General features: G+C 51.3%; 5 protein-coding genes across 9 annotated transcripts; 2 read left to right on the top strand and 3 right to left on the bottom strand.

The window, feature by feature from the left end:
• Positions 1 to 330: 330 nt before the first annotated feature.
• On the bottom strand, positions 331 to 9,007 carry efs (embryonal Fyn-associated substrate). 4 transcript variants are annotated; one of them, XM_088371510.1, is made up of 9 exons: positions 8,378 to 9,007; positions 8,119 to 8,274; positions 7,867 to 7,992; positions 5,975 to 7,159; positions 5,656 to 5,766; positions 3,705 to 4,589; positions 3,572 to 3,628; positions 3,047 to 3,304; positions 331 to 2,675 (listed from the first exon to the last, which is right to left on the bottom strand). In XM_088371510.1, exons 3-9 carry the CDS (start codon positions 7,876 to 7,878, stop codon positions 2,490 to 2,492), a joined length of 2,694 nt encoding a protein of 897 aa, XP_088227636.1. In that variant the 5' UTR covers positions 7,879 to 7,992; positions 8,119 to 8,274; positions 8,378 to 9,007; the 3' UTR covers positions 331 to 2,489. The 4 variants fall into 4 exon arrangements, with proteins under 4 accessions (XP_088227636.1, XP_088227557.1, XP_088227710.1 ...); XM_088371431.1 differs by having other exon boundaries at positions 8,119 to 8,224; XM_088371584.1 differs by having other exon boundaries at positions 8,119 to 8,172.
• Positions 8,661 to 11,436, top strand: dhrs4 (dehydrogenase/reductase (SDR family) member 4). Its single transcript, XM_088372177.1, has 9 exons — positions 8,661 to 8,860; positions 9,254 to 9,369; positions 9,429 to 9,606; positions 9,668 to 9,769; positions 9,843 to 9,913; positions 10,349 to 10,400; positions 10,492 to 10,626; positions 10,999 to 11,054; positions 11,123 to 11,436. Exons 2-9 carry the CDS (start codon positions 9,257 to 9,259, stop codon positions 11,235 to 11,237), a joined length of 822 nt encoding a protein of 273 aa, XP_088228303.1. The 5' UTR covers positions 8,661 to 8,860; positions 9,254 to 9,256; the 3' UTR covers positions 11,238 to 11,436.
• Positions 11,437 to 11,558: 122 nt separating this feature from the next.
• Positions 11,559 to 16,236, bottom strand: tinf2 (TERF1 (TRF1)-interacting nuclear factor 2). The gene is made up of 11 exons (XM_088371690.1): positions 15,877 to 16,236; positions 15,141 to 15,343; positions 14,908 to 15,009; positions 14,750 to 14,845; positions 14,135 to 14,245; positions 13,939 to 14,047; positions 13,142 to 13,540; positions 12,404 to 12,746; positions 12,075 to 12,142; positions 11,824 to 11,897; positions 11,559 to 11,757 (listed from the first exon to the last, which is right to left on the bottom strand). Exons 1-11 carry the CDS (start codon positions 15,908 to 15,910, stop codon positions 11,620 to 11,622), a joined length of 1,677 nt encoding a protein of 558 aa, XP_088227816.1. The 5' UTR covers positions 15,911 to 16,236; the 3' UTR covers positions 11,559 to 11,619.
• Positions 16,237 to 16,832: 596 nt separating this feature from the next.
• cideb (cell death inducing DFFA like effector b) lies at positions 16,833 to 19,154 on the top strand. Its single transcript, XM_088372286.1, has 5 exons — positions 16,833 to 16,994; positions 17,139 to 17,253; positions 17,325 to 17,474; positions 17,805 to 17,995; positions 18,133 to 19,154. The coding sequence occupies exons 1-5, from the start codon at positions 16,876 to 16,878 to the stop codon at positions 18,263 to 18,265; spliced, it is 708 nt and encodes a 235-aa protein (XP_088228412.1). The 5' UTR covers positions 16,833 to 16,875; the 3' UTR covers positions 18,266 to 19,154.
• gmpr2 (guanosine monophosphate reductase 2) lies at positions 18,934 to 21,964 on the bottom strand. 2 transcript variants are annotated; one of them, XM_088372056.1, is made up of 10 exons: positions 21,809 to 21,964; positions 21,376 to 21,470; positions 21,166 to 21,285; positions 21,005 to 21,088; positions 20,550 to 20,723; positions 20,397 to 20,478; positions 20,144 to 20,250; positions 19,878 to 19,920; positions 19,652 to 19,811; positions 18,934 to 19,569 (listed from the first exon to the last, which is right to left on the bottom strand). In XM_088372056.1, the coding sequence occupies exons 2-10, from the start codon at positions 21,460 to 21,462 to the stop codon at positions 19,380 to 19,382; spliced, it is 1,047 nt and encodes a 348-aa protein (XP_088228182.1). In that variant the 5' UTR covers positions 21,463 to 21,470; positions 21,809 to 21,964; the 3' UTR covers positions 18,934 to 19,379. The 2 variants fall into 2 exon arrangements, with proteins under 2 accessions (XP_088228182.1, XP_088228115.1); XM_088371989.1 differs by having other exon boundaries at positions 21,776 to 21,940.
• Between the last annotated feature and the right edge of the window lie 28 nt (positions 21,965 to 21,992).

The raw sequence follows: 21,992 nt of genomic DNA, 5'->3' as shown, positions 1-21,992 counted from the left end.
ATCAATTCCAGCACCCCCCCCCCCCAAAGTAATGTTTTTCTTGTTTTGATAATTGAAAGACAAAAATCATACTGTTGCCTTGATGTGCCTTTAAGGGGCGTTGCTGTCAGTCACCAAACCTTCCTCAATGCTTCTTTTAAGTGGTTTCATTTTGAATTGGACTTTTGTCCATTGTAGCAAACGACTCAAGGGGCATCGGTGAACATCGCTCTCCTTTGTTTTCCACTTCATTGACATACCCGAATACGGGACGCTATCAGTAAAGCAAATGATGCTTCACAACAAAAAGTAACCATATTCGTGTCATACTGATAAGTGAAGGTACCAGTGTATAGCGCTGTAACAGCACTAAAGTGATCATGTTTATTATTGCAAAAAAAACAAAAACATTTGTTTATTCTGGACTGGAATACAAGGCAGATATGTGTTCAAAAGTGAAGCGTCGTAGTTCTGTATTGCTAGTACCCTGCCAACAAGGAAGAGTTCACATGAGTGTGGAAAACATTAAACAACATAAACAAGTCAATGGTATATGGGGTGGGGGCACACTATTTAGAATAGAGCAGGGTTCTAAAACCTTTCAGGTCAAGAGAGCGCCTCACATAACTGCCGTGTGTATTATGTGAATTATTGTAACATTGCATCCTAAAGAGTCATGACCTGATTTGTTAAATAGGAACCGAAGCAACTTCCGCAGAATGAAATGCAATATTCGTTCGTTGTCCTAAGTTGACGGCCACTGACAAGTCGGCTGCGAGCAGAGGAAGAGCTGGCTAACGAACGCAGCCCCCTCTAGCGACCAGTTTTAGAACCACTGCAATAGAGCACCACACTAAATCACGCAAAAATGTGCATTATAAAGTCAAGCATAGTAAAGCTATGAATGAAACAAAAAACACGTAAATGATCATAATAAATATAAAGGTTACTTGCTTTTCTTCAAACTCGTAACAAGTGAAGTTGCCATTAGCATTTGAATCATCCACAAGGTGACACGACAGCAGAAAAAAGGGATCGGAAGGTTTCTCAGAGCATGCTTGGAAGGATGAGGTAAATAATAATAATAATAATTCGTTATCCTTATGATCCGAATTCAGACAAACACTTGATTAGTGGCCACGCCGAATGGCTTAATGGGTCCGGCTTTGTACGACGTGCAGACAAAATGTGGGCATCGTCCATCAATAAGGTGCCCCACTCTGCCAAAAAAAAAAAAAAAAGGGGGGGGGCATGCATGTAACGTGTGGCGTCGGGGAGACTCGAAGATGCGGCGTCTAATCAAGGAAGGAAAACAATCAAGGAAAGAGTGTTGGCTTGTGTGAATGAGGCAGACGTGATGAAGCAAAGTGAAAATAAATAAATAGAAATAATCAGGATGACGGCTGGGAGGAAGAAAGCAACAGTGTGAAAGAAAGAACAAAAAGAAAGGAAGGATTGCAGGAAACAAGGACAATGTGAACAGGACTGAAAAAAAGAACGGACGAAGGGAAGGGGGGATAGCAAGGAAAGATGGATGGATAGATGCATGGAAAGGGGGGAGGAATGAAGTAAGGAAGGGCGCAAGAAAGGTAGGACGGAAAGAAACCAGGCAGGAAAGCTGGAAAGAGCGTCGGACGGGCGAAAAAAGGATGGAAGGACGGGCAAAAGAAGAACGACGGAAGGAATCAAGTATGAACAGGAGGACTGTTGCACGTGAGAAGGGAAGGCAAGTGGGGAGGAAGAATGGAATCAAAAGGAAGCACAAAGGAAACCAAAGGACCCAAAGCAGGCGGGAAGGCCAACAGTCACATTGGCTGAGTCAGAACGCACGTTGCAACGTGTCGCCGCCACGCTGCGGGTAAACTCGGTCGGCGGGTTTTGTTCTGCCAACCGTTCGTTCTTGGGTCACGTCCAATGAAAATAGCCAACAGATACCGTCCAATATCGAGTGGTTGCTAAATGTCAAGCTGATCGAGTCCGTGTCACTAGCGAGACAATATTGGCAGGTAACTCGGTTGAAATGAAAGATTGTCTTTGTCCTGTTCCCTCGATTCTCGTAAGACCAGTTTTTCCAGCAGCCGCTCGGCATAACGGTCGACGGGCGGCTTGCCAGGTGAGCGAGCGAGCGAGCGAGCGAGCGAGCGCACACTGGACGTAGCATGATGAATTTTGCTGAAAACAAAACAAATTGCACTGGAATCTTGACACCCACTGCCGCAGATTCTCAAATGTAAACAAAGTTGCGCGGTTCATGTCAAGTCATTCAGGTGTTTCAAGTCCTCAAATCGACGTCTCCCTCCAGTCCCCCGCTGCCGATAGGGAGGAAATGATGGACTTGAAAGCAAAGCTGCAAAGAGCCGTAGAGTCGAGCCACACGACTGGAGAAGCCACGGGGACAACAACAACAACAAAAAGCGGTCATCACAAAATAAGGCATTTTTCCCGAGAGAGAGAGAGAGAGAGAGAGAAAAAAGGGGAGTAGTGTCAAGAAGCTTTTCCGTCCCAAACCATCACGAGGAGATCTCGGCCAAGCGCTGGAGCAGAGTGGAGAAGCCGGCGGCCTGCTGGGAGAGCTCGGCGACACGGTCCACCATCTCCTGAGACGCCGACACCGACGGGTAGTTCTGGGCAGCGCCCTTTGTCGCCACGACGACCGCCTTCAAGGCCTGGCACAGGCGACCCCCGGAGGTTGTGATCTGGATGGCCGGCGTTTGCAACCAATCAGTTGATGGCGGGAAGGAAGGAAGGAAGGAAGGAAGGAAGGAAGGAAGGAAGGAAGGAAGGAAGGAAGGAAGGAAGGAAGGAAGGAAGGAAGGAAGGAAGGAAGGAAGGAAGGAAGGAAGGAAGGAAGAATTGAAAAAAAGAGGACGAAAGGAAGGAGATGAAAAGAATGAAGGACAGACGGACGGACGGACGGATGCCAGGAAACAAGGACAAATGGAAGAAAGGAAATAAGGGGCAACGAAAGGAGCAAGAAACCAAGATCGCAATAAAGAGGGAAGGAGGGATAAAAGGATGTATCGCTGCCAGAAAGCAAGTCGGGTCGGCACGAGAGCAAAGGACGCACCTTGGCGCGGAGGTCGGCCGAAGTGAGGAGGCGGGCCAGCGTGTCGCCGATGAACACCAGCTTGTGCGCCGTCACGATCAGGCTCTTGCCGCGCGCCACGAAGATGCGAGGCGGCTGGTTGCCCTGCACGCTGGCGAAGAGCACGTCGATGGCGTCGGCCAGGCACGACAGGTGAGCCAGGCTCTGCGACGAGTAGAAGGAAAGCAGCTCGGAGTCCTCCAGGGAGAGGGACCGCGGCAGGGGCGGGGACGGAGTCAGCTGAAGACGACAAGAACAAAAAAAGGGATTACAGCGCCCACCCCGTCCAGAACCGGGACAATGGAACAACAGTACGGCCAGCCAGCGTCTCTTCAAAGACTCCTTGTCTTTGGCTGGTTGTCCCGTGTGAGGCCGAATTGTTAACCAAGACAAGCGAGCTCTTGTTGGCAGGCCGCGACTCCAGTATGTATGGATGTATATTTGATGGCTCGGACTTCATGTCTGCCCGGGACCGACCGCAAAGGAAAGGCTCGTTTGGGAACTTACCCTCGGCTCGGAGCTGATGGTTTGTCCGTTCGGAGGCAGGGGAACCTCCGGTTTTCCCTACGTCCAAGTGGAGAGCGAGTCAAACCATGGTGGCAGCAGCAATGACTAGCCCGCGGCGGCGCCCATGACTGACCTGCAGCTTGACGTATCCGACACTGTCCCCGTTGGGGACCGGGGCCGGGACGGGAGTCAGGCCGATCCCGGCGTATTCGTTGCCGGGATCCTCGTCTCCGTCGCCCGGGCTCGCCACCAGCGTCACCGCAGCCGAAGCGGGAGGCGGGGGGAAGGCCGGCTGAGGAGTCGGGGGCAGAGGCCTTTCCTGGATCCAGCTACTCTTACGGGAGCCCATTCCGCCTCCGCTCGACTTGCCGTCCGACACCGGGAGGGCGGGCAGCGGCCTGCGGGACAACGACTCCTGGGAAGGCAGTCGGGGGCGACCCTGAGCCTGCAGGAGGAGGGCGCTTTCCTCCAGGGAGCGCCGGACCAGGGAAAGGAGTCCTTCCGACGGCGGGGCGCTGCCCGCGGCCGATAGCGCGGGCAGGAGGTCCGAGAGGCGGGACCAAGCCAGCTGGAGAGGCGGCGGGGGGTCCCCGGAGTGGCTGGCCTTCCACGCCGAGAGGATTTCGGCCAGCGAGGCGGCTAGATCCCGAGACGACGGAGCGGCGGGCGAGCCGGACGCGGCGCTCAGCGCGGCGTGGACCAGGCCAGAAAGCGAGGCCCTCCACTGGAGATCCCCGGAACCGTTGCTGGACACGGAAAGGCGGCGAGTGGAGGTGGAGGAAGACGAGGCCGAGCGGGGGAGGACTTCGGCGTTGGGGGCCGGCATGTCGTAGATCCCGCGGTCTGGGGATCCCGCGTCTGCTCGCTTTTCGTCGCCCTCCCCCAGAAGGCCGGCGGCGCTGGACTCGCCGGGAGCCACGGGCACACCCGGGAGACTGGGTACGCTGTAGACGTCGTCGGCACCGGCTCGGCCTTCCGACGTGGAGCCGTTCACCGTGATGGTGGGGACGTCGTACACCTGCGAATGGAAATTTGTCACGGTCAGCCCTTTTCCACGCTGCCGATCCTCATTGGGCTCGGAACGGAACGAAGGAGGCGGGGTCCGCTGATCCGATTTCACGCTTCCGATCGGAACAAATCACAGACATGCGCGGATTGAGCAAACATGCCCGAAAGATGATCGTAGAAGACGAAGCCGGCCGAAGTGACTCTCGTGTCAACAAACCGTGGTTGTGCCCAAAACGTTTTTTGTCCCATTGTCCCGTTTGCGCTGCTGCGTCGCGTTAACGCTAAATGGAGCCGCGATGACTCCTCCGGAACGGACCTGGGCTTGAATACTCCAAATGGACTGTGTACTTGAAGCGCTTTTATCCCGATCGGCCATTTCATCCCAATGAATGCAATCAACGTGGCGTGAACAGAAAGGGATTACGCTCGCGCTGGCGAGATGTCAGAGCCTGTGGGAAGCCACACGCAGATGCTTCAAAGTGTCCCAGAGCACCAATTGAAGGCCGGCCGGGCTATATTTACCCGCTCCGACGTCCTGGTGTCAAGACATAAGCGGTCAGTGGAGCAAAAACAAGGCAACAGCTGGCGCCCACATTCAAGGAGCCATCGAGCCAGACCGCTGCTGCCCGCGCGCGCTCCAACCGATGAAAATAGAAGCGGCGACCGCAGCGGGCCGACACAGGTGTGGCCTTGCCTCGGGCCCTTTTGTGGGGGGAAGGGGGATGGGAAGTGGGTTGATGGGAGTTTGACATTTGTTCAAGAAAGTGCACTTATGTACACTAACTTGGAATCCCAGCAACAATCAATCAAACACTCTGAGAAAGTTTCAAACAAAAACAAAAAAAACTCACCACAAGCACTACTCTCGTCCAAATGAAAGTCTTCAACTGACATCAATATAGTTCTTTGACACTAGCTGCCACAAGATGGCGCCAAGAATCACTTTGCACTGGGCGCGAGGCATTTTGGTTAGGTGGCTCACCGTCGAGATTTTTCAAATGGGAAACACCGCTCTCGAACTTTTCTCAAGCGGACATCAACAGAGTGAAGAAAAAAAAATCGTAAAAAGTCATCACCTCCGTCTCCGTGTCGACGTTGCGAGGCGTGTCGTAAATGCCGTCATCGCCGTTGCTGAGGATTGGCGGCGCGGCGCGCTGCCACCGGCCGCTGGGTGGCGTGTCGTATACCTGTCGAGCATAAAAAAAATTACAAAAACGACCATTTCTGAGGGCATATAGACCATGGAATCCGACATTGTACAAGTCAACTGAAAAAAAACGTCAACAAACCAATATGCAAGCATAAAATGCCGTGTGCTAGCAATGGCGCAACGAGGGCACTTGAGTCCAAGTTGGCTAGCAAAGTGGTCGGACAACAAGCCTTAAAAATGCCAACCTGGTCATCGGCGGGATCTGCATAATCTCGACTTTGCCCTTTGCCGTTGCTTTTCTCCAGGTCCCGACCGGCCTGCGCGTTCACCTCCGGCGCCTGAGATCCGGGATCGCTCGGTGGGAAAGGCGCAAAGTGCTGCCCGTCTTTCCGCGTGACTCCCCTCACCGGGGGAGCCGGCGGCGGTGGCTTTCGGGCAAAATTGGGCGATCCGGGAACACGCGGGTGGCCGGCTCGAACTAGCAAAGGGGAACCTCTGTGGCAGGCCAGACCCGCTTTCCCTCTGGCTACGGTGGAGTTGGGTGACGAGCTCTTGACGAGGGGCCTCAGAGGCGCTTGGGCGGGGGAAGACAAAGTTCTGTGAAGGTTCACCGCCACCGAAGAGGGGCTTTGGTACGTCCCGGGAATGTCCTGACCCACTTGGGACTGCTGCGTTCCGCTGACTGAGGAGGGCCCGTCGGGGCAGGTGGCCAGAACCCCTCCCGTTGGGGTTTGGTAAACATCCTCACCGGCGAGCGGCGTTCCTTTTGGCACCAAGTAACAGTCATCGGACGGCGGACCTGTGGTAAGCGTTTCCCGAGGGACGAGATACGTGGTGTCCTCAGATTCATCGGCCGCTCTCGCGACTCCGCCGGGTGCGAGGTAGACAGACTCGGGAGCCATTTGGGCTCCCGGCTGTCGGACATGCGCAGCGGATGAGGGGAGCGGGCTCACCGGAGTCTGATAAAGAGCTATGCTCACGTCCGTGCCCCGTCCTCTTAGGGAAGGGGAGCGCGGGCGACCCGCCGCTCCCATATCCCAGTCAGGTCTGGGTCGGGACCCGGAACTGGAGTGGGAGCGAGGACGACCGCCGTCCGCCTTGCGAAGCTCGCCGGGTCTCGAGGCCGCGCCGGCCACCCGGCTTTCACCGGCGGCCGGTGGCGAGTGGTACGCGCCGTCGTCCAGGCTGCCGTGGGCCAGCGGCGGACCGGGGGACAAGTACGCGGAGTCCGTGCCGGGTGCCGGGGCGGTCTGGAGGAGGCGCAGACGATTGGCCGGGGCGATGCCCTGCCGGCCGTGCAGGGAGCAGAGCCACCAGCCGGGCCCGCCGCTTTGCTCCTGCTCCAAAACCATCAGAATGTCCCCCTTCCTGAAAGCCAGTTCCTCCGGGCTTTCTGCTGTGTTGTCAAAGAGCGCCTTTGCCAACACCGTCTGAAAGGGAGGGGACACGGATTAAAATGCAAGCCCACTCCCAAAAAAAAAAACCAACACACAACAGGTTTTTAATAGTCTTATTTCAGACGGGCAAGACAAACCGGGATTTATGCATCCCGAACAACAAGTACATTGATGGCAATGCTAAACAGCACAGTTGTTTGGGGCCTGAATGCAAGCGCCCGCCGTCCGTCCATGACTGCATGGGAAGGAATAATAGACTCAAGCTCCATCTGTTCATCCATCCGTCCGTCCGTCCGTCCATCCGTCCATCCGTCCATCCATCCATCCATCCATCCATCCATCCATCCATCTTCTGTAAGGCACATCCTCATCTGGGTCACGGCCTAACTGGAGCCATCCCAGAGGCGAGATCCACCCCGGACTGGCCAGAGTCTGGTACGGCACGCATGCCTGCCGTTTGTCCGCCCCTTTGCCAGGGCTCAAGTTAAAGTATCAAACCTGCAGCCATTGCAAATAAGGACCAATGGTCAAATGGACAGAGCGGCTTAATGCTAATGAGTGGGATGAGCGCAGTAAGTGGGGGATGGGGATGAGAGTCACATCTGTCCCTTGCTGTTTGAGGGCTTAATTGCCACCCCCTTTCATTTTTAAAGCCCCTTCCCAGTGCCATGTGGGACCCCACTGCCAAAATACGAGGGCCACCAAAACAGAACTCCGCGTAAAGACGTTTCGCTACTTACAGAAACAGACATGGCTGGGAAGACGTGAGGCTTATTGCGTCTCGGGGAACGTCGAACTCGGCTGTTCCGATCGGTCCATTCAGCTCTCTCACATCGTCTCCGCCTTGTGAATCACAAACGCTGGGCCTGTGAGTCGTTCGGAACAGTTACTTACAGCACACATTGGTCGAAACAAGACCGAGCGACACGAAGGCAGGCGACTGGGCACCACCTGTCCCGTCATTCCACGCCCCAGTAACGTTAGAAGCTAACCTTAGCTTAGCATCCGACTCAGCGATGAAATGGGATCCGAATTGGTCGTTTGCTCTGCTGGATCAATGGGACATGTCTCCATTGGGGTGTAATTCACTACCGCGGCCTAGGGCGCCAACGTGAAGGGCAGTAGTAAAACGTTGCTTCTGCTCGGCACTTTCCACACAAAGGAGGTCAAACCCATCCGAGGTTTGCTCGCAGTGCCGTAAAAAAGAAAGAAGAAGAAGAAGAAGAAGAAGAAGAAGAAAAAGTACATTACCTTCCTCGTTCGAATTCGCTGCTCAGCTACAAATCGGCGTTCAGGGCGAGATGAGGTGAAAGCGCTTCTCCCTGTGGCCATTGGCTTTCAGTCATTTTCGACCGATGATGACAACAAAATGATCTCCGCCTTCTGCGACGCCGACGTATTTGAGTGAATCTACAAACAGCCTGGAAGCGCCGATGCCCGCCTACCCAACGCAATGAACGCCGTCCAGTTACCTGCGAGATCGCATAGCTCGCTCACCTTCTGATTGGCTCCTTGACGTGAGTGGCGTTTATTGGCTCGATAAAAAAAAAAAATAGCAGTGAATAAGACAATTGTGAGCTTTCCATTAAATTCGATATATGTAGTTTTGAAAGGACGGACCGGGTGATCTGAATTTAAAATAGGTCTAAATACCAAAACGAAACGAACCGATCATGCCTGTTAACCCGGAAGGACAACCGCGTTTGCCTCTCACGAAGTGCGAAGAGTCGAAAGGTCTTGACTTTACTTTCATTGAAATGTATTAATTGGTCATTGATATGATTGACGAAAACGCCGTTAATTTTAGTGACTAATGCTCATGTTGAATTGTGGCAAGGTAACGCAAATGCTAACGATACGAGTGTTACGCTTCGTGGTGGGCACGTTGGTCTGAAGCGCCGACCAAATGTGGACTGTTTTTGGAGTGTTTTGAAGCCAATCGGATTTTAAATTTGCAAGACGACTGGCCCACGGTGACATCAGTGGTAGACGTCCTCCGATTGGTTGGGCAGAGTCAATCAAATGCGTTGAAAATATGCCACTCTTGCTGTCGAAGTGAGTTGCGTGGCATCTACAAGCAATTATCAAGCAGAAAAGCAGAATGACTTGCCTTTTGTGACCCCACAGGTGATGTTTAGGGTTGCCCTCAGGTGCCTTCCGACCACTCCCGTCTCAGGTCACAGAGGCATGTCTCAGAGTAGCCTCGCTGGCAAAGTGGCCATTGTCACGGCCTCCACGGCTGGGTAAGCACGTTTTGCCGTTCCAAAGAAAAACTCTCAGGCATCGTTTGTTCTGGCTCCAGCATCGGCCTGGCCGCGGCCCGAGCCCTGGGCGAGAGGGGGGCTCACGTGGTGGTGAGCAGCAGGCGCCAGGCCGGCGTGGACAAGGCCGTGGCCCTGCTGCAGAGCCAGAACATCCGAGTCACCGGCACCACCTGTAACGTCGGGAACCACGGCGATCGAGAAAGGCTGCTTCAGACGGTGCGGCGTGAATACTTAACGGGTGCGCCGCGCTGCACATCTTATGGTGGATTTCATGCAGGCTCTGGATCAGTGCGGCGGTGTTGACATCCTGGTGTCCAACGCGGCTGTGAACCCTTTCTTCGGAAACCTCATGGACACCACGGAGGAAGTCTGGGACAAGGTTCGTCACGTAATGGACTTTGTTTTGTGTTTTTATTAAATCTCAAATTGATTGCCGTGCCATCATTTTTTAGGTTATGTCCGTCAATGTAAAAGCGGCCTTCCTCATGACCAAGTTGGTGGTTCCGCATATGGCAAAGAGGGGGTGAGTTTCAAAAATGTGCCTGAGCTTGTGGGCTGGTGAAAATGAGTTCAACTTGTAAAGCGCAATCTTTGTGCAAAAAGTGCTGTATAAATGACGTTTTGTTTCACTGACTGAAAGAAAGTATTTAAATAATCGAGTCCTGGCATTTTTTTCCCCTCTTGAAATTTGGTTGATCAAAATGGATATTGTCAGCTATTTGAAATTTTATCAAATATAGTATATAAAAAAAGAAACAAATACGTTCATTTTTATTTCAATGCAAAAAAACCTCGTCTTATATTCGGGCCAATACGGTAAATACTTTGCCTAATATAGTAGGGAAAGATTGGGCTTTTTCTTTTCTTTTTTAATTAGGGAATTGTACGAATGTCATCACTCATTATTTTTGTCCTATGTTGCAAGAAAAATTAACAGAAAGTTGTGTGCTTCATTTAGCGGGGGAAATGTTGTGCTTGTGTCGTCCGTGGCCGCCTACCAACCCATGCAGGTCAGCCGACCAGCACCAAAGACCGTAAGCGACAACTTGCAAGACTGTATTGTGGACCCCCCCCCCCCCCCCCCTTTTTTTTTTCCGACAGGGCTTGGGTGCGTACAGCGTGAGTAAGACCGCCTTGGTGAGTCTGACCCGGGCGCTGGCCCCCGAGCTGGCTCAGAGCAACATCAGGGTGAACTGCGTGGCCCCCGGCATCATCAAAACGCACTTCAGCGCCCCGGTGAGACATCCACTTTGGCCTTGAATTGGTAAAAGGAACCCCCCCAAAAAATGCAGTTCCAAAGAATCAGCTGATGAATCGGTTAGCGGCGTTTAATTCTGAGTTGGCATAAAAAAGCAAATTTCATATCAGCCTACTGACGAATGAATGCGCCAAGCCGTTGCTTGGTCAATATTTAAGTTTCACATTTGCTGGAGACGCTCAACAAAAAAAAAATGACTTCGTGGTGGCGGTTGTTCTGCTTTGGAGGCTGCGTTTCGTTTTAGTTTGGCCAAACTATCACGCACGACCGTCGGGCACAAATGGAACGCCGAAGCGCCATTGGTCGAGCGGCTTCCAGTTCTTTCAATTCTATTTCCTTTTGCTTATTAGTTGTGGGAAAATGACGACATCATGGATTACTTCAAAAAGCAGATGTGCATCAAAAGGTACGTTTCACCTCTGGTTGGCGTACGAAACGGTGCAACTTTCTTGACCCGCCGGCCGGGCCCCACAGAGTCGGCGAAGCGGAGGAAATCGGGGGAGTGGTAGCCTTCCTGTGCACGCAGGAGGCCTCGTACATCACGGGAGAGACCATCGCAGCCACGGGGGGGATCGGCTGTCGACTGTGAAAATCTTCCAGAAATCCTCTGCTGGCTATTTGTCATATGCATATCAACGGCTATGGAATGTTTTTTTAGACTTAAGCATTCTCGCAATTAGCTTAGCATTCATTGTTTTTTTTTTTTGTTTTGTTTTCATTTTTAAACACAACACGGTGTTCATATGAGTTGCAGGTGAATTTGAAAGAGAGATCAATGCTGAATGAAACTGTCTCTGTGGTGAAATGTTGCGAGGAGGGGCTTCCGCTGCCAAAAAACAAAGCAGGCCAAACATTTTCCCCCGTGGAAAAAAGTACTTTCCGGAAGTGCGGTACAAAAAGGTCCAAGAGGTGCACATTAAAACTGCATTTATTCTGAAGTAAGTATCAGCATTTTCCAATCAAATGATTGCTCACGTAAGACTGAAGCGGTCAAAGACACCATCACGGTGGGCAATAAGCAGCACGGCGCGCTTCCGCAGCTTCAAGAATTCACGCAGGGTGGGGAAAAACGTGCCGTGCTTGCTTTTGCGATAACGCTTGACAAACAGCTGAGAGAAACGAACGAGAAGGTGGGTCAGGGGTCAACTTGGACGGTGGAGAAAGTCTTCACTTACTCTCTCCTTGAACTTCTTGGTGCCTTCGTCCTCAGAATCTGCCACGTAATCATCGCCCGAGGGGACCGGCGCCTCTTCACGCGCAAAGACCCCCAAAGAAAAAAACAACAACACATTCAGAAAATTTGAGACTGGGAAGCAAAGTAAATAACGAATGAAAATTAATTACATTTGAAAAACGATTCGGTTTTTGTTTTTTTTGACACCAGTTTCCTGGTTGGGTTTTAAAAATCAAACGTAGAACCTTCTACCTGCACTGCTGCTGCTGCGCCGCTGAGGAGATGACGGGGCACCGCCGCTTACTGACCTTGGACAATTTCTGTCAAGAAGATTCAAAAACACAATATCTAGCAGTTGACCATGTCCTAGAGTGGTGTTTCGATACAAACTGCTCGCTGATGTCCAGCCACAGAAGGACTTCTCGTGAGTGACTTGCAAACTATCATTTGAATCTAGTTGACATGAAAAACCAAAAACGACCGTACATGGCCGAAAGCCGATTTCCAGAAAAAAGGCCGCCCGACCGACCGACATGCGCTGGAGCGAGCTGATTGAGTGCGCGCCCAAGGCGCTCGCTTACTCTTTCTCGTCGACGCTCTTCAGCCCGTAGAAAGACGCCGCTCCTAGATGGAGCTCGCAGCGCCGCAGTTTTCGAATCACCACTTTGGGTTGGCGGGGCTTTTGGGGCGTTAGCGCTTCCCCGTCGCCGCTCGCTTGCTCGTGTCGAGCGAGGCTGCTCCTTGCCTTGGAGGTGGCCGGCCTGCCGCCATCTTGCTCATTGCGGCTTCTTTCGGGGGCGACCGTTTTGGTCGGTCTCGGCGCGGCCCGATCCTCGGAAGACCCAGTGCCTCGTTGCGGATTTGAGGCCACGCTTCCGAAAAGCTCCGAAGGGAGGGACGTCGAGATGGAGTCATCCGAGTTTGCTGTCACGGTTCAAAAAACAATCCGTCATTCACATCTGACTTTCCAGCCTTATTCCGAGATGGAACAAATTTGCATTTCTTCTCAAAATTGCAACATTTATTTGCTCTTGTAAACCTTGGTTAATTTTTGCCCGCAATTCCAGCGACAATTGTGATGCCACAGGCTTCTCGATCCATGATAGAAAACAATGGCCCGTTTGAAAGAACGCTAACAAGGTCCAACGCGTCATATTCCTTATCAGCCACGTCCGTATTAAAATGAATCCACACGACCGACATGGGATCGAAGCAAAATATGTGGCCAATTCTTTTTCCTTTTTGCTCTGCTCAGAATGAGAGTCCTAAGTGAGTTGAGTTGAGTAGAGTAGAGAAAGAAAATATTCACAAAGCCTCACTTTTTGGGCCAGAAGGCGTCGCTCCCGGACATAGCTGGGCGCTCGACAGTTTTGGAATCACCAGTCTGAGTTGGCGGCGTCCAAGGGCCGCCACGACGAGGCTGTGATGCTTTCGGGACGTCGTGGGTTCGTCATCGCCGGCCTCGGCGCAGCCGCTCCTCCCCGTCAGCTCGCCGCCGTCTCGCTTGGCCTTCTTGATTGCCGGCGCGTCGTCGCTGTCGGTCAGCAGCCCGCAGATTGCGGCGGCCACGGGCGGCGTTGGGTCTGGCTCGCGCATCGGCTGATCCCCGCAAGAGGTTGACGACCCGGGGCCTTGTTGCAGACTTGAAGGCACTTTTCCAGAGAGCGGTAAAGAGACGGCTGTCAAGATGGAGTCTGCCGCGTTCGGTGGGAGGGATGCTATCGGGAGTATAGAAGAAGAAGAAGAAGAAGAAGAAGAAGAAAAAAACAAACGGAAAAACAGTGAACAGCGCACATCCCATCATGAACGTTTGGGAAACGTGATCCATATTGTAAAACTTTGTTCACGCAGCTTTGCCAACGATTCCATGTTCAATTCTAATGCCACAAGCACAGCAACTAAGCCCATTAGCTTTGTGCTAACAACGCATGTAAAAGGCCAATAGCATTAGCGTCACTCTTATAAAAGCCTTTAAGTAAGAGATATGCAGACACGCCGCAACAATCGTTGGTTCTTTTATTTGCTATTGAAAGCCAACTTGAGTCCAATATTCAAAGTTGGAGCAAATGTCCGGAAAACACCACAACGGCGCTGGATGCCAGCCACGTTCACTCACCTGAGAGACAGGCTTGATGGTCGAGCAAAGTCTTGAGAAGCTGGGGCTGGCTGGCGGCACGGGCGCACTCTTCCAAGACGGCGGGGTTCTCGCTGAGCCACGACACCGTCTGCGCGCACACGCTCTTCAATCGGGGCGAGCTCCACGGACGGACGGACGGACGGACGCTTGCTCTCGCCCGCCCTCCCTTACCGACCTGAGGAAGGCTGGGCACCGGGAGCAGTTGATCCAATCGAATGAGAAACTCCCACAGCAGCTTCTCCAGTCTTTCCTCGAATAATGGACCGTAGTCCTCCAGGAACTCCTCCTGTCAGTAAGAAATACAGCCAAACCTTGTTGCAAAGAATTATTATTTGAACAAGTCTCTGATTATATAATAGGAAATCAATTCGAGCAATTTTGGTTACGAATCACCTTTTAGAAAATATAGATCTTTCTATTACTACTCCACTTTTCAAACGATTTGAACAACTGGTTTCTGATTTCAAAATATGAATTCAAATGTGTATTAAAAGACATTGCTAGCAATGTTGAAATACCTTTTTAAAGCATTCTTTACAAGTCTCTGATTTCAAAGCAAGTTCCTCATCAGTCTCTAACAGAAGGCATTGACAATGGCCCTCGAATGGAAACTATGGCTGTGATCCGGCCCGCAACAAAAGCGAGTTTGACACTCCTGCTCGAGAGATTAAACTTGTAACCGCACCAAATTTTGGGGCGGGATTATCATCTTTGTCGTCCTTAAATTAAGATAGCTGCAGATATGCCGCTGCTTGAGTGAAGTGGCGGGGGGACAAGAAGAAGTACTCGCCTGGAAAAACTCCTCCTTGGCAGCCGAGTCAGTGAGCAGCTCGTGGACCAGCGTGTGAAAACTCTCGACCGATTTTCTCACCTTGACGTCAATCTTCTGCAGGCATAAAAGCCGGTTGAGCTCCGACGAGACACGAGAAACCAGATGAAGGCGCGTACCGCGGTAGAAGTGGACGGGACGGGAGGAGCTTTTATCTTTCTCAGGTGGGTCCCAATGACGCTGGCATCGGGTTGCGGGACACGCAGGAGCTCCAAGATTAGCTGGAATGGAGGCAAAGCGTGAATGTTCAAGTCAGGCACCGACATCACGGCGGTTCCCTAAAAATCTATCTTGCGCTTTGTTAAAAGGACTGATGCGCAAAGAAATGCCAAACGACTGACAAGACACCCACTCGCGTTCTCAGCCCCAACGCCAGCTTGGCCCGGTGCCTGGAGGTGAGCAAGTCGGACACGGCGTCGCAGGTGGACTCCACAAATTCCGCCAGGACACCGTACTGCGCCACTTCCCGCTGCTTCATGACCTTCCAGAGGGCGGCGGATAGCAAGCGCACGGGCGGAGCCAGCAGCTGCAAACTGGCCAAGGGATGACTGACACCTGGACAGAAGGCAGGACACAAGGGAAATGGAGCATCTCCAGACTATTGCACCCAAGAATCTGGTCTGGGTTGTTGTTGTTGTTTTTTTTTGGGGGGGGGGGGGGAATTGACGACAAAGCAAAAGGTCCCTGCGTAATCGTGTGATATTTACTTTTTATATGGGGATAGCGCGAGGGCCCTTAAACATGCAAAGCCTACATGGATCAATAGAAGATGGACCACTGATGAGGAACAATACCGAACCTAGCTAGTTTTTCTTTGCCCTCTTGGGCAAAGTTTAGGATCAGGGGATGTTTGAGAGCGTTTGTCATCTTTCACATGTCCTGAGTGTTGTTAGTCACCTCAACGTTGAACAGAGGCTGCGATGTACCCAAGTCAAACATGGCCAATCGAAACTCTTGAAAACAGCGATGATGCACTTTGCAGAAAATAAAAGCCCCGAGAGTAAGCAAAAGTTAACTTGGATGCTCGTCCATTAAAAGTGAGCTGTGATACACATGGTTCAATGAAAGCTCGTTTTAAAGTGACTCACCGGCAGGGGTGTCGTTAGGCTTCCTTGACGCCATCGTCTCAGTCAAAGAAAGTGTTAAGGGCTCGTTCCGCAATAGCTCAGGTCGCTAAGTTGTATCGAAGTATCGAAGAAGGAACTGGCCTTTTATTCACTAACGAAGGAGCGAGTGCAGTTGTTGAACTGTTGTTTGCGTCGCGCTTATACCGCGCTTGCTCGAAAAGTTCCGCTGACGTTTCCAGCACTCCCGCCTTCAGTGAAGTGTTTCGATTTTGCGTACTTTGTATGCCGCGCGGGTGGTGCTTAGACAGGCTGAATGGAAATAACTGTCTTCCGACGTGTCTGAGCAATACGGGTTCAGAAACGAGCGCAACTACATTTTTATTCCGGATATGACGCAATTTGGCGCGTTTTAATTTATGTATGTATGTATGTGTGTATGTATGTATGTATGTATGTATGTATGTATGTATGTATGTATGTATGTATGTATGTATGTATGTATGTATGTATGTATGTATGTATGTATGTATGTATGTATGTATGTATGTAATGCAACTCGTACAAGTAAGTAGGTGCACTGACTTGAATAAAGAAGAAGAAGAAGAAGAAGAAGAAAAAGAAGAAAGGACTGAATAAGTGAATAAGTAAATATAAAAATCAATTTCATGTTCTAGCAAAATGTGCTAGCGATACATCTGAAAAAATACCACTTGCCTGTCTTGGAAGTGTTTTTTCAGGCTAGACATCTTGAACACTGGCTTTTAAGCTATTACAAGTTTCGATAGTTTTAAAACTGAAAATGTTGGAGAAAAAAAGTACAGCTGTATTTTTTCAAATGTTGGGAGTAAACGTTTGTCAGAATAAATACATTCACATGTACTTGAAAGCGTGAGAAATGACACTGACGATCTGGAATCGTGGCGCTTTGCCTCGCCGCGCCGCGCCGCGCCGCGCCTTTTGGTATTTTTACACTTGTGTGCGCAATCTGGATGAACTTTGCCTTGGTGTTGCTGTATCTGGATGGTCAGCACTCGAGGAGCAAAGTCCACGATGCGCTTGTTAAAGCTGACATTGTTATTGTTAAGTCACACCAGTGAGAACAAGCGACTCGCAATGGACGCCACGTCGTCGTTGATTAAGTAAGTACGATTTTGGTGCGGTTAGGTAGCAAGGTGACTTCCCATTCAGCGGACACTTTTCCCACATTGAGAAAAATCATTCCAGGCCAGGCCTTTGAGATCATTTTTGTGACCGAGCTCAAGATTGGTTTTGCCCGTCTGCAGGTCGGTAACCAAGCGAGTGTGGTCCGCGCCCCAGCGTCCGTTCAGGGTTCGCAGTCCCAACCGAGAGGCCAAGAAGGGCATCACGGCCGGGACTTTGGAGGAACTGAAAGAGAGGGTGGGTGATTATTACGCTGCTCTAGGAGTTTCCTTGTGGGCTTTCATTGGATTGTGTCTGGCTGGCTCCAGGTCTGTCAGGCGCTGTCGCTGGTCACTCTGGTGTCCCTGGTCTGCGAAGAGGACGGGACGGAGGTGGACTCGGACGATTTCCTGGCTACGTTGCCGGACAATGCCGCCATCGTGGCCCTGGAGCCCGGTCAGACGTGGCGACCTCCGTCGGTACTGGAATTTGTTGATTCGTTCAGACATTTCTGCTATTTTGTCCCCCATAGATCAGCGCGAGTCGTCGTGGCACGCCCAAAGAGGAGTTAGTTGCAATTTGCGCCATTTTTTCCCCTCCTGGTCCCGTTGCAAAAGCCACTTGAGACTTCAAATGACTGAAATCAAGCAGCACCCTAAAATAAATGCAGCCATGGCAATTTGGGTGGAGAGATTGTGGCACATTGCAATGCTCAGCGGATGGCACTACCGCCCCCTGGAGGGATGCCATCAAGTCACTGAGTATCTTTTGACTAGCGCTTGCTAACCGTTTGTTCCCAATGACCTCAGGGTGCCTCTGTGTCCCGATGTCAAGACAAGATCAAGTCCAAGACGGGAAAAGACATCGCCAGCGTCACCTTGGACCTATACAAGATGAACCCCAAGGATATGTTTGGCTCTTTGAGCGTGAAGGCCACTTTTCAGGGCCTGTACTCGGTCAGCGCCGACTTCCAGTGTCTGGGACCCAAAAAAGTTCTCAGGTGAGCAGAACCCCCAAAACATTTGTTGGCATCCCCCCCCCCATCTGTTTTTTTTTACAAATGTATTTTTAAAAATGATTTGTATTTATTTTTTGTCCCCTCATGCGACAGTGGGTTATTTTGTTTTGTTTTTGCAGAGAGGCCCTTCGCGTGGCCTCGGCCCTCCTCAACGCCGCCGGACACCTGCTCATCACTTCGGCCTCGGTGATCCGCCGCGTCATTGAGGGCGTGGAGCTTTGGCAGCCCCCGCGGAGGGCCCATCTAAATTGATCGAAAAGCATCATTTTGATGGACCGACCGGGAGCTTCACATTGATTTTGTACATCATTCCAAACTTTGGTGCAGGTCAGCGGGTAGGCTGTGTTTTTTTGTTGTTGTTTTTTTTTTGGGGTTATTTTGTAAACATGTGTCATGGCTCATCATCCATTCATTCACCATCAAGTGGAGACCATACGTAGCACGTGCAGATGTGGAAGAGCTGTATTGACTTGTAGACGGATGCGACAGACCTAACGTGTGGAAGGAACACTTGTTTTGAAGGCAACAATGCATGCGAAACACCAGCTGAAAGCAAACGTCACAAAAACACCCAAGGTCGGTCGCGGTTAAAAACAAGCTAACGAACGAGGACGCTCGCTTCGGTCGCTTGCATACGAGATTGAGGCCTTTTTTCAAATTCACTCGACTGCTCTCAAAAGGACAAATGACGTGGCAAAAATAACGCCACATTCTGCAACGACAGGGAAAAGGATCAGTATCGTTCCACTAGATGGCAGCAACTCCAGTTGGTGCTTTGTCGGTCACTTCAAATTGGACTCTCAATGAGGAAATAATACATTTGCGAGCACAGGTCATCGAGATGGGCTGACACGTTTTTGCTCCGCTCAAGAAAAAAAGAATAAAAGTAAAGACTTTGCCGCCAAACTGGAGTGAAGGAATGATGTCAAAGTGCATTTTTATTCCAATGAAAGTTGTGCTTTCCTGCTGTCTTGGTCCAATAAGCTATGTGGAAGTGCATTGAGAACTTTTGTTCAGGCAAAATGAGCGCTTTGCCGCCATCTTGGCATCAATGAACTATGTTGGAATGAGTTGAGGAGGCTAATTTGCACAATGTTGCGTAGCTGCCATGAGCTGTGTCAATAAACGATGTGAAACAAAACAGTGCTTCGCCATCACAAACCGTTCTTTGGTGGGGGTGCCGACGGGGCTCCTCACGCTCTATCGGACTTTCTCGCCGTGAGATTCTTTTCCGGTGAGGAACACCATGTTAACAGACTTTAAATTCTAAACGTTGAGCTTACGGAAGGAATCGGGGACATCGGCGAGCCCGATGGGAGTAGCATAGTAGGCGTGGCATACAGTACAAGCGGCGTGGAGGACGGGGTCAGCCGTCGTTGCCGAAGACCGTGTTGAGCTGCTGGGTGACCCTGATGAAGGTGGTCCTGCGGCTCAGCTCCTTCAGCTTGGCCGCACCCACGTAGGTGCAGGTGGAGCGCACCCCGCCCAGGATGTCTCGCATGGTCACCTCCACGGGACCTTTGAACGGCACCTCCACAGTCTTGCCCTCAGACGCTCTACAAAATTGGGGTCATTAAAAATCGGCACTTTCAAACTCTTCTTTGGTGCCGCTCTCTTTTTGCAGATTTTGGGAGCCACCTGTACTCGGCCAGGACGCCGGCGTGCTTCTTCATGGCCACTTCGGAGCTCATGCCGTAGAAGAGCTTGTACTTCTTGCCCAGCTTCTCGATGGTCTCGCCGCCGCTTTCCGAGTGGCCCGCCAGCATGCCGCCCAGCATCACAAAGTCCGCGCCGGCACCTGACGGATATCACCGCTTTGGTTAAAGAAAGTAAAGAAAAGAAAAAAGGACCTTTTCCAACCCACCGAAAGCCTTGGAGACATCGCCGGGGCAAGTGCATCCCCCGTCCTGCGGAAGACACGGACGGCATGCCTGTCATCAAGCGGGGCTCTCAAAGAGGCCCCAACAAGTTTGGGAAACGATCCAATTGTCATTTTAAGATTGTGATTTATTATACAACGATGATTACGACGCCGATTACGATGAAGCCGTGACGTGGCTGGCGTTAGAGATTAAAAAAAAAAAAAAAAAAAAACGGAAATTCCGCCATCGCTTCCCAATCGCGGCTCACCGAGATGATGTGGCCATTGAGCCCGTGGGCCGCGTCGGCGCACTCGATGACGGCGCTGAGCTGAGGGTAGCCCACGCCCGTCTTCTTGCGAGTGGTGCACACGGAGCCTGCGGAAGAAAATCACAAAATGGAGGCAGCCCTCCAGCAATGGCAACTTTTATAGGTTGCAACATGCTACCGCTCCTTTTTATTAGCTTTTTTCTTTCTCGGGCCCTAACCCTGTTGCACTGCGAAGAATGCCCATGGCGCTCACCTGGTCCGATGCCCACTTTGATGATGTCGGCACCGGCCAGGATCAGCTCCTCCACCATCTCTCCCGTCACCACGTTCCCCGCCTGCGAGAACGGGGCGAACTTGTACTTAACAGACGAAGGTCAGGATCGGCGACGCCGAGACTCCGACTCACCATGATGGTGTGCGAGGGGAACTTCTGCCGCACGTCCTTGACAAAGTGCACAAAATGCTCCGAGTAGCCGTTTGCCACGTCCACGCAGATGTAGCGTAGGCGTGGCACGGCAGCCAAGATGGCCGACATCTTCTGGAAGTCCGCCTCGCCGGTGCCCGTGCTGACCGCAAGGTTCTGGGATGGGATGGGAGGGGAGGGGAGGGAGGGGGTGTTATACCACGTCGAGACTTGCAAAATTGCAAGGAATCAATTGGAACCAATGCGGAATTGATAACGTTGAAGTTGGCTCCTCCAAGGGAACCAAAGAAATGGATTTTGGCACAGCCAGATTTCAAATGTTTGCAAAACCCCCCTTGGAAAAAGTCCAATTCTCTGGTCCCATTTTGCAATGTGACCTAAAATGCCACATCTTAACATGTCCACACTTTTGAAAGAGGAAATGCATCACGTCGTACCTCGAGGCATTCTGGGTGCTCGGTTGCAAACTCCCGCCAGTCCTCCACAGAGTAATGCTTATGGACCGTGGTGAAGACCGTGAACTAGCGGAAGACGAGACAAGAACTCATTGCGCAAAGAGGTAGCAGCGGTTCCAATGAAAGGTTTCCGCGTCGCCTACGTTGTTCAACGCCTTGGCCATCTCAAAGGTGCCCACTGTGTCCATGTTAGCGGCAATGATGGGAATTCCCGTGTAGCTGCCCTTGGAGTTCCGGAACGTGAAGCTCCTCAGCAGGTCCACCTAGATAGAGACAATGTGGGTCACCAATGACTGCATCCTCATCATCCTCATCCTCATCCTCATCTGGCATCGCTGTTCATTTGTACCTACCTCACTCCTGGATTTGAGGGTGCTGCGCTTGGGCCGGAGTAGCACATCTTTGAAATCCAACTTGATGTCGTTCTCAATGCGAGGCATGATGGAAACTGCATGACACGCCGCCATATTATTGCACGCACAAATAAGTCCGCGGAATTTGGTAACATCCAAAGCAATCGTTTACGATAATGACGACTTTTCGACATAAACATGCCAGTTAGACGTCCTAAACCGGTGGCTACTTTTTAGCTCGTCCCGCAGTAAGAAAAAGTGCATTTTGTTCAGATTCGTAGTTAACATATGTTAAGGCAGCGATCGACAACATAAGGCATTCAATTGCCTCGACGAGTTACGTCTCCATCAAACGGAATGCCTTATGTTGTCGATCGCGACTTCAAAATAAGTAACCTACCGGTTGGTTCGTAAACAACGTGAATTCTGTCACCTGCAATGAGCGAGTCGCATTCGGTTCCCGTACGAGAGAGCGCATGCGCAGTTGAAGGCAAGAAAAGCCGCCTTGTAGTTTTTTTACGTCGAACGAAGCGTCCAGTCCCAGTGAGAGGCCCTTGTCCTTGGAAAGTCACTTTACGGCACGTGCAACGTGATGTCGTAAATAAATCTGAAGAATA

Source organism: Syngnathus floridae, chromosome 1, assembly GCF_059516105.1.
Source record: "Syngnathus floridae isolate MCC-2025c chromosome 1, RoL_Sflo_1.0, whole genome shotgun sequence".
In the NCBI taxonomy this organism is placed as follows: Eukaryota; Metazoa; Chordata; class Actinopteri; order Syngnathiformes; family Syngnathidae; genus Syngnathus; species Syngnathus floridae.
The sequence above is the reverse complement of the archived record's forward strand: the minus strand, read 5'-3'. Positions and strand labels throughout refer to the sequence as shown.

Excerpts from the sequence above, each read along its gene's own strand:
- efs (XM_088371510.1), bottom strand. Across the intron at positions 3,305-3,571 it reads CCATCAGCTCCGAGCCGAGG|CTGACTCCGTCCCCGCCCCT; the intron begins GTAAGTTCCCAA and ends TGTCGTCTTCAG. Across the intron at positions 2,676-3,046 it reads CGGCCGACCTCCGCGCCAAG|ATCACAACCTCCGGGGGTCG; the intron begins GTGCGTCCTTTG and ends CCGGCCATCCAG.
- dhrs4 (XM_088372177.1), top strand. The coding sequence starts at position 9,257 with ATGTTTAGGGTTGCCCTCAGGTGCCTTCCGACCACTCCCGTCTCAGGT. Across the intron at positions 9,914-10,348 it reads CCGCATATGGCAAAGAGGGG|CGGGGGAAATGTTGTGCTTG; the intron begins GTGAGTTTCAAA and ends TGCTTCATTTAG. Across the intron at positions 11,055-11,122 it reads AAGCAGATGTGCATCAAAAG|AGTCGGCGAAGCGGAGGAAA; the intron begins GTACGTTTCACC and ends CGGGCCCCACAG.
- tinf2 (XM_088371690.1), bottom strand. The coding sequence starts at position 15,910 with ATGGCGTCAAGGAAGCCTAACGACACCCCTGCCG. Across the intron at positions 14,246-14,749 it reads CCAAGGAGGAGTTTTTCCAG|GAGGAGTTCCTGGAGGACTA; the intron begins GCGAGTACTTCT and ends TCTTACTGACAG. Across the intron at positions 13,541-13,938 it reads CCATCAAGCCTGTCTCTCAG|CATCCCTCCCACCGAACGCG; the intron begins GTGAGTGAACGT and ends TACTCCCGATAG.
- cideb (XM_088372286.1), top strand. The coding sequence starts at position 16,876 with ATGGTCAGCACTCGAGGAGCAAAGTCCACGATGCGCTTGTTAAAGCTG. Across the intron at positions 16,995-17,138 it reads GCCACGTCGTCGTTGATTAA|GTCGGTAACCAAGCGAGTGT; the intron begins GTAAGTACGATT and ends GCCCGTCTGCAG. Across the intron at positions 17,475-17,804 it reads AGACGTGGCGACCTCCGTCG|GGTGCCTCTGTGTCCCGATG; the intron begins GTACTGGAATTT and ends CAATGACCTCAG.
- gmpr2 (XM_088372056.1), bottom strand. The coding sequence starts at position 21,462 with ATGCCTCGCATTGAGAACGACATCAAGTTGGATTTCAAAGATGTGCTA. Across the intron at positions 21,286-21,375 it reads CCCTCAAATCCAGGAGTGAG|GTGGACCTGCTGAGGAGCTT; the intron begins GTAGGTACAAAT and ends GTCTCTATCTAG. Across the intron at positions 21,089-21,165 it reads TGGCCAAGGCGTTGAACAAC|TTCACGGTCTTCACCACGGT; the intron begins GTAGGCGACGCG and ends GTCTTCCGCTAG.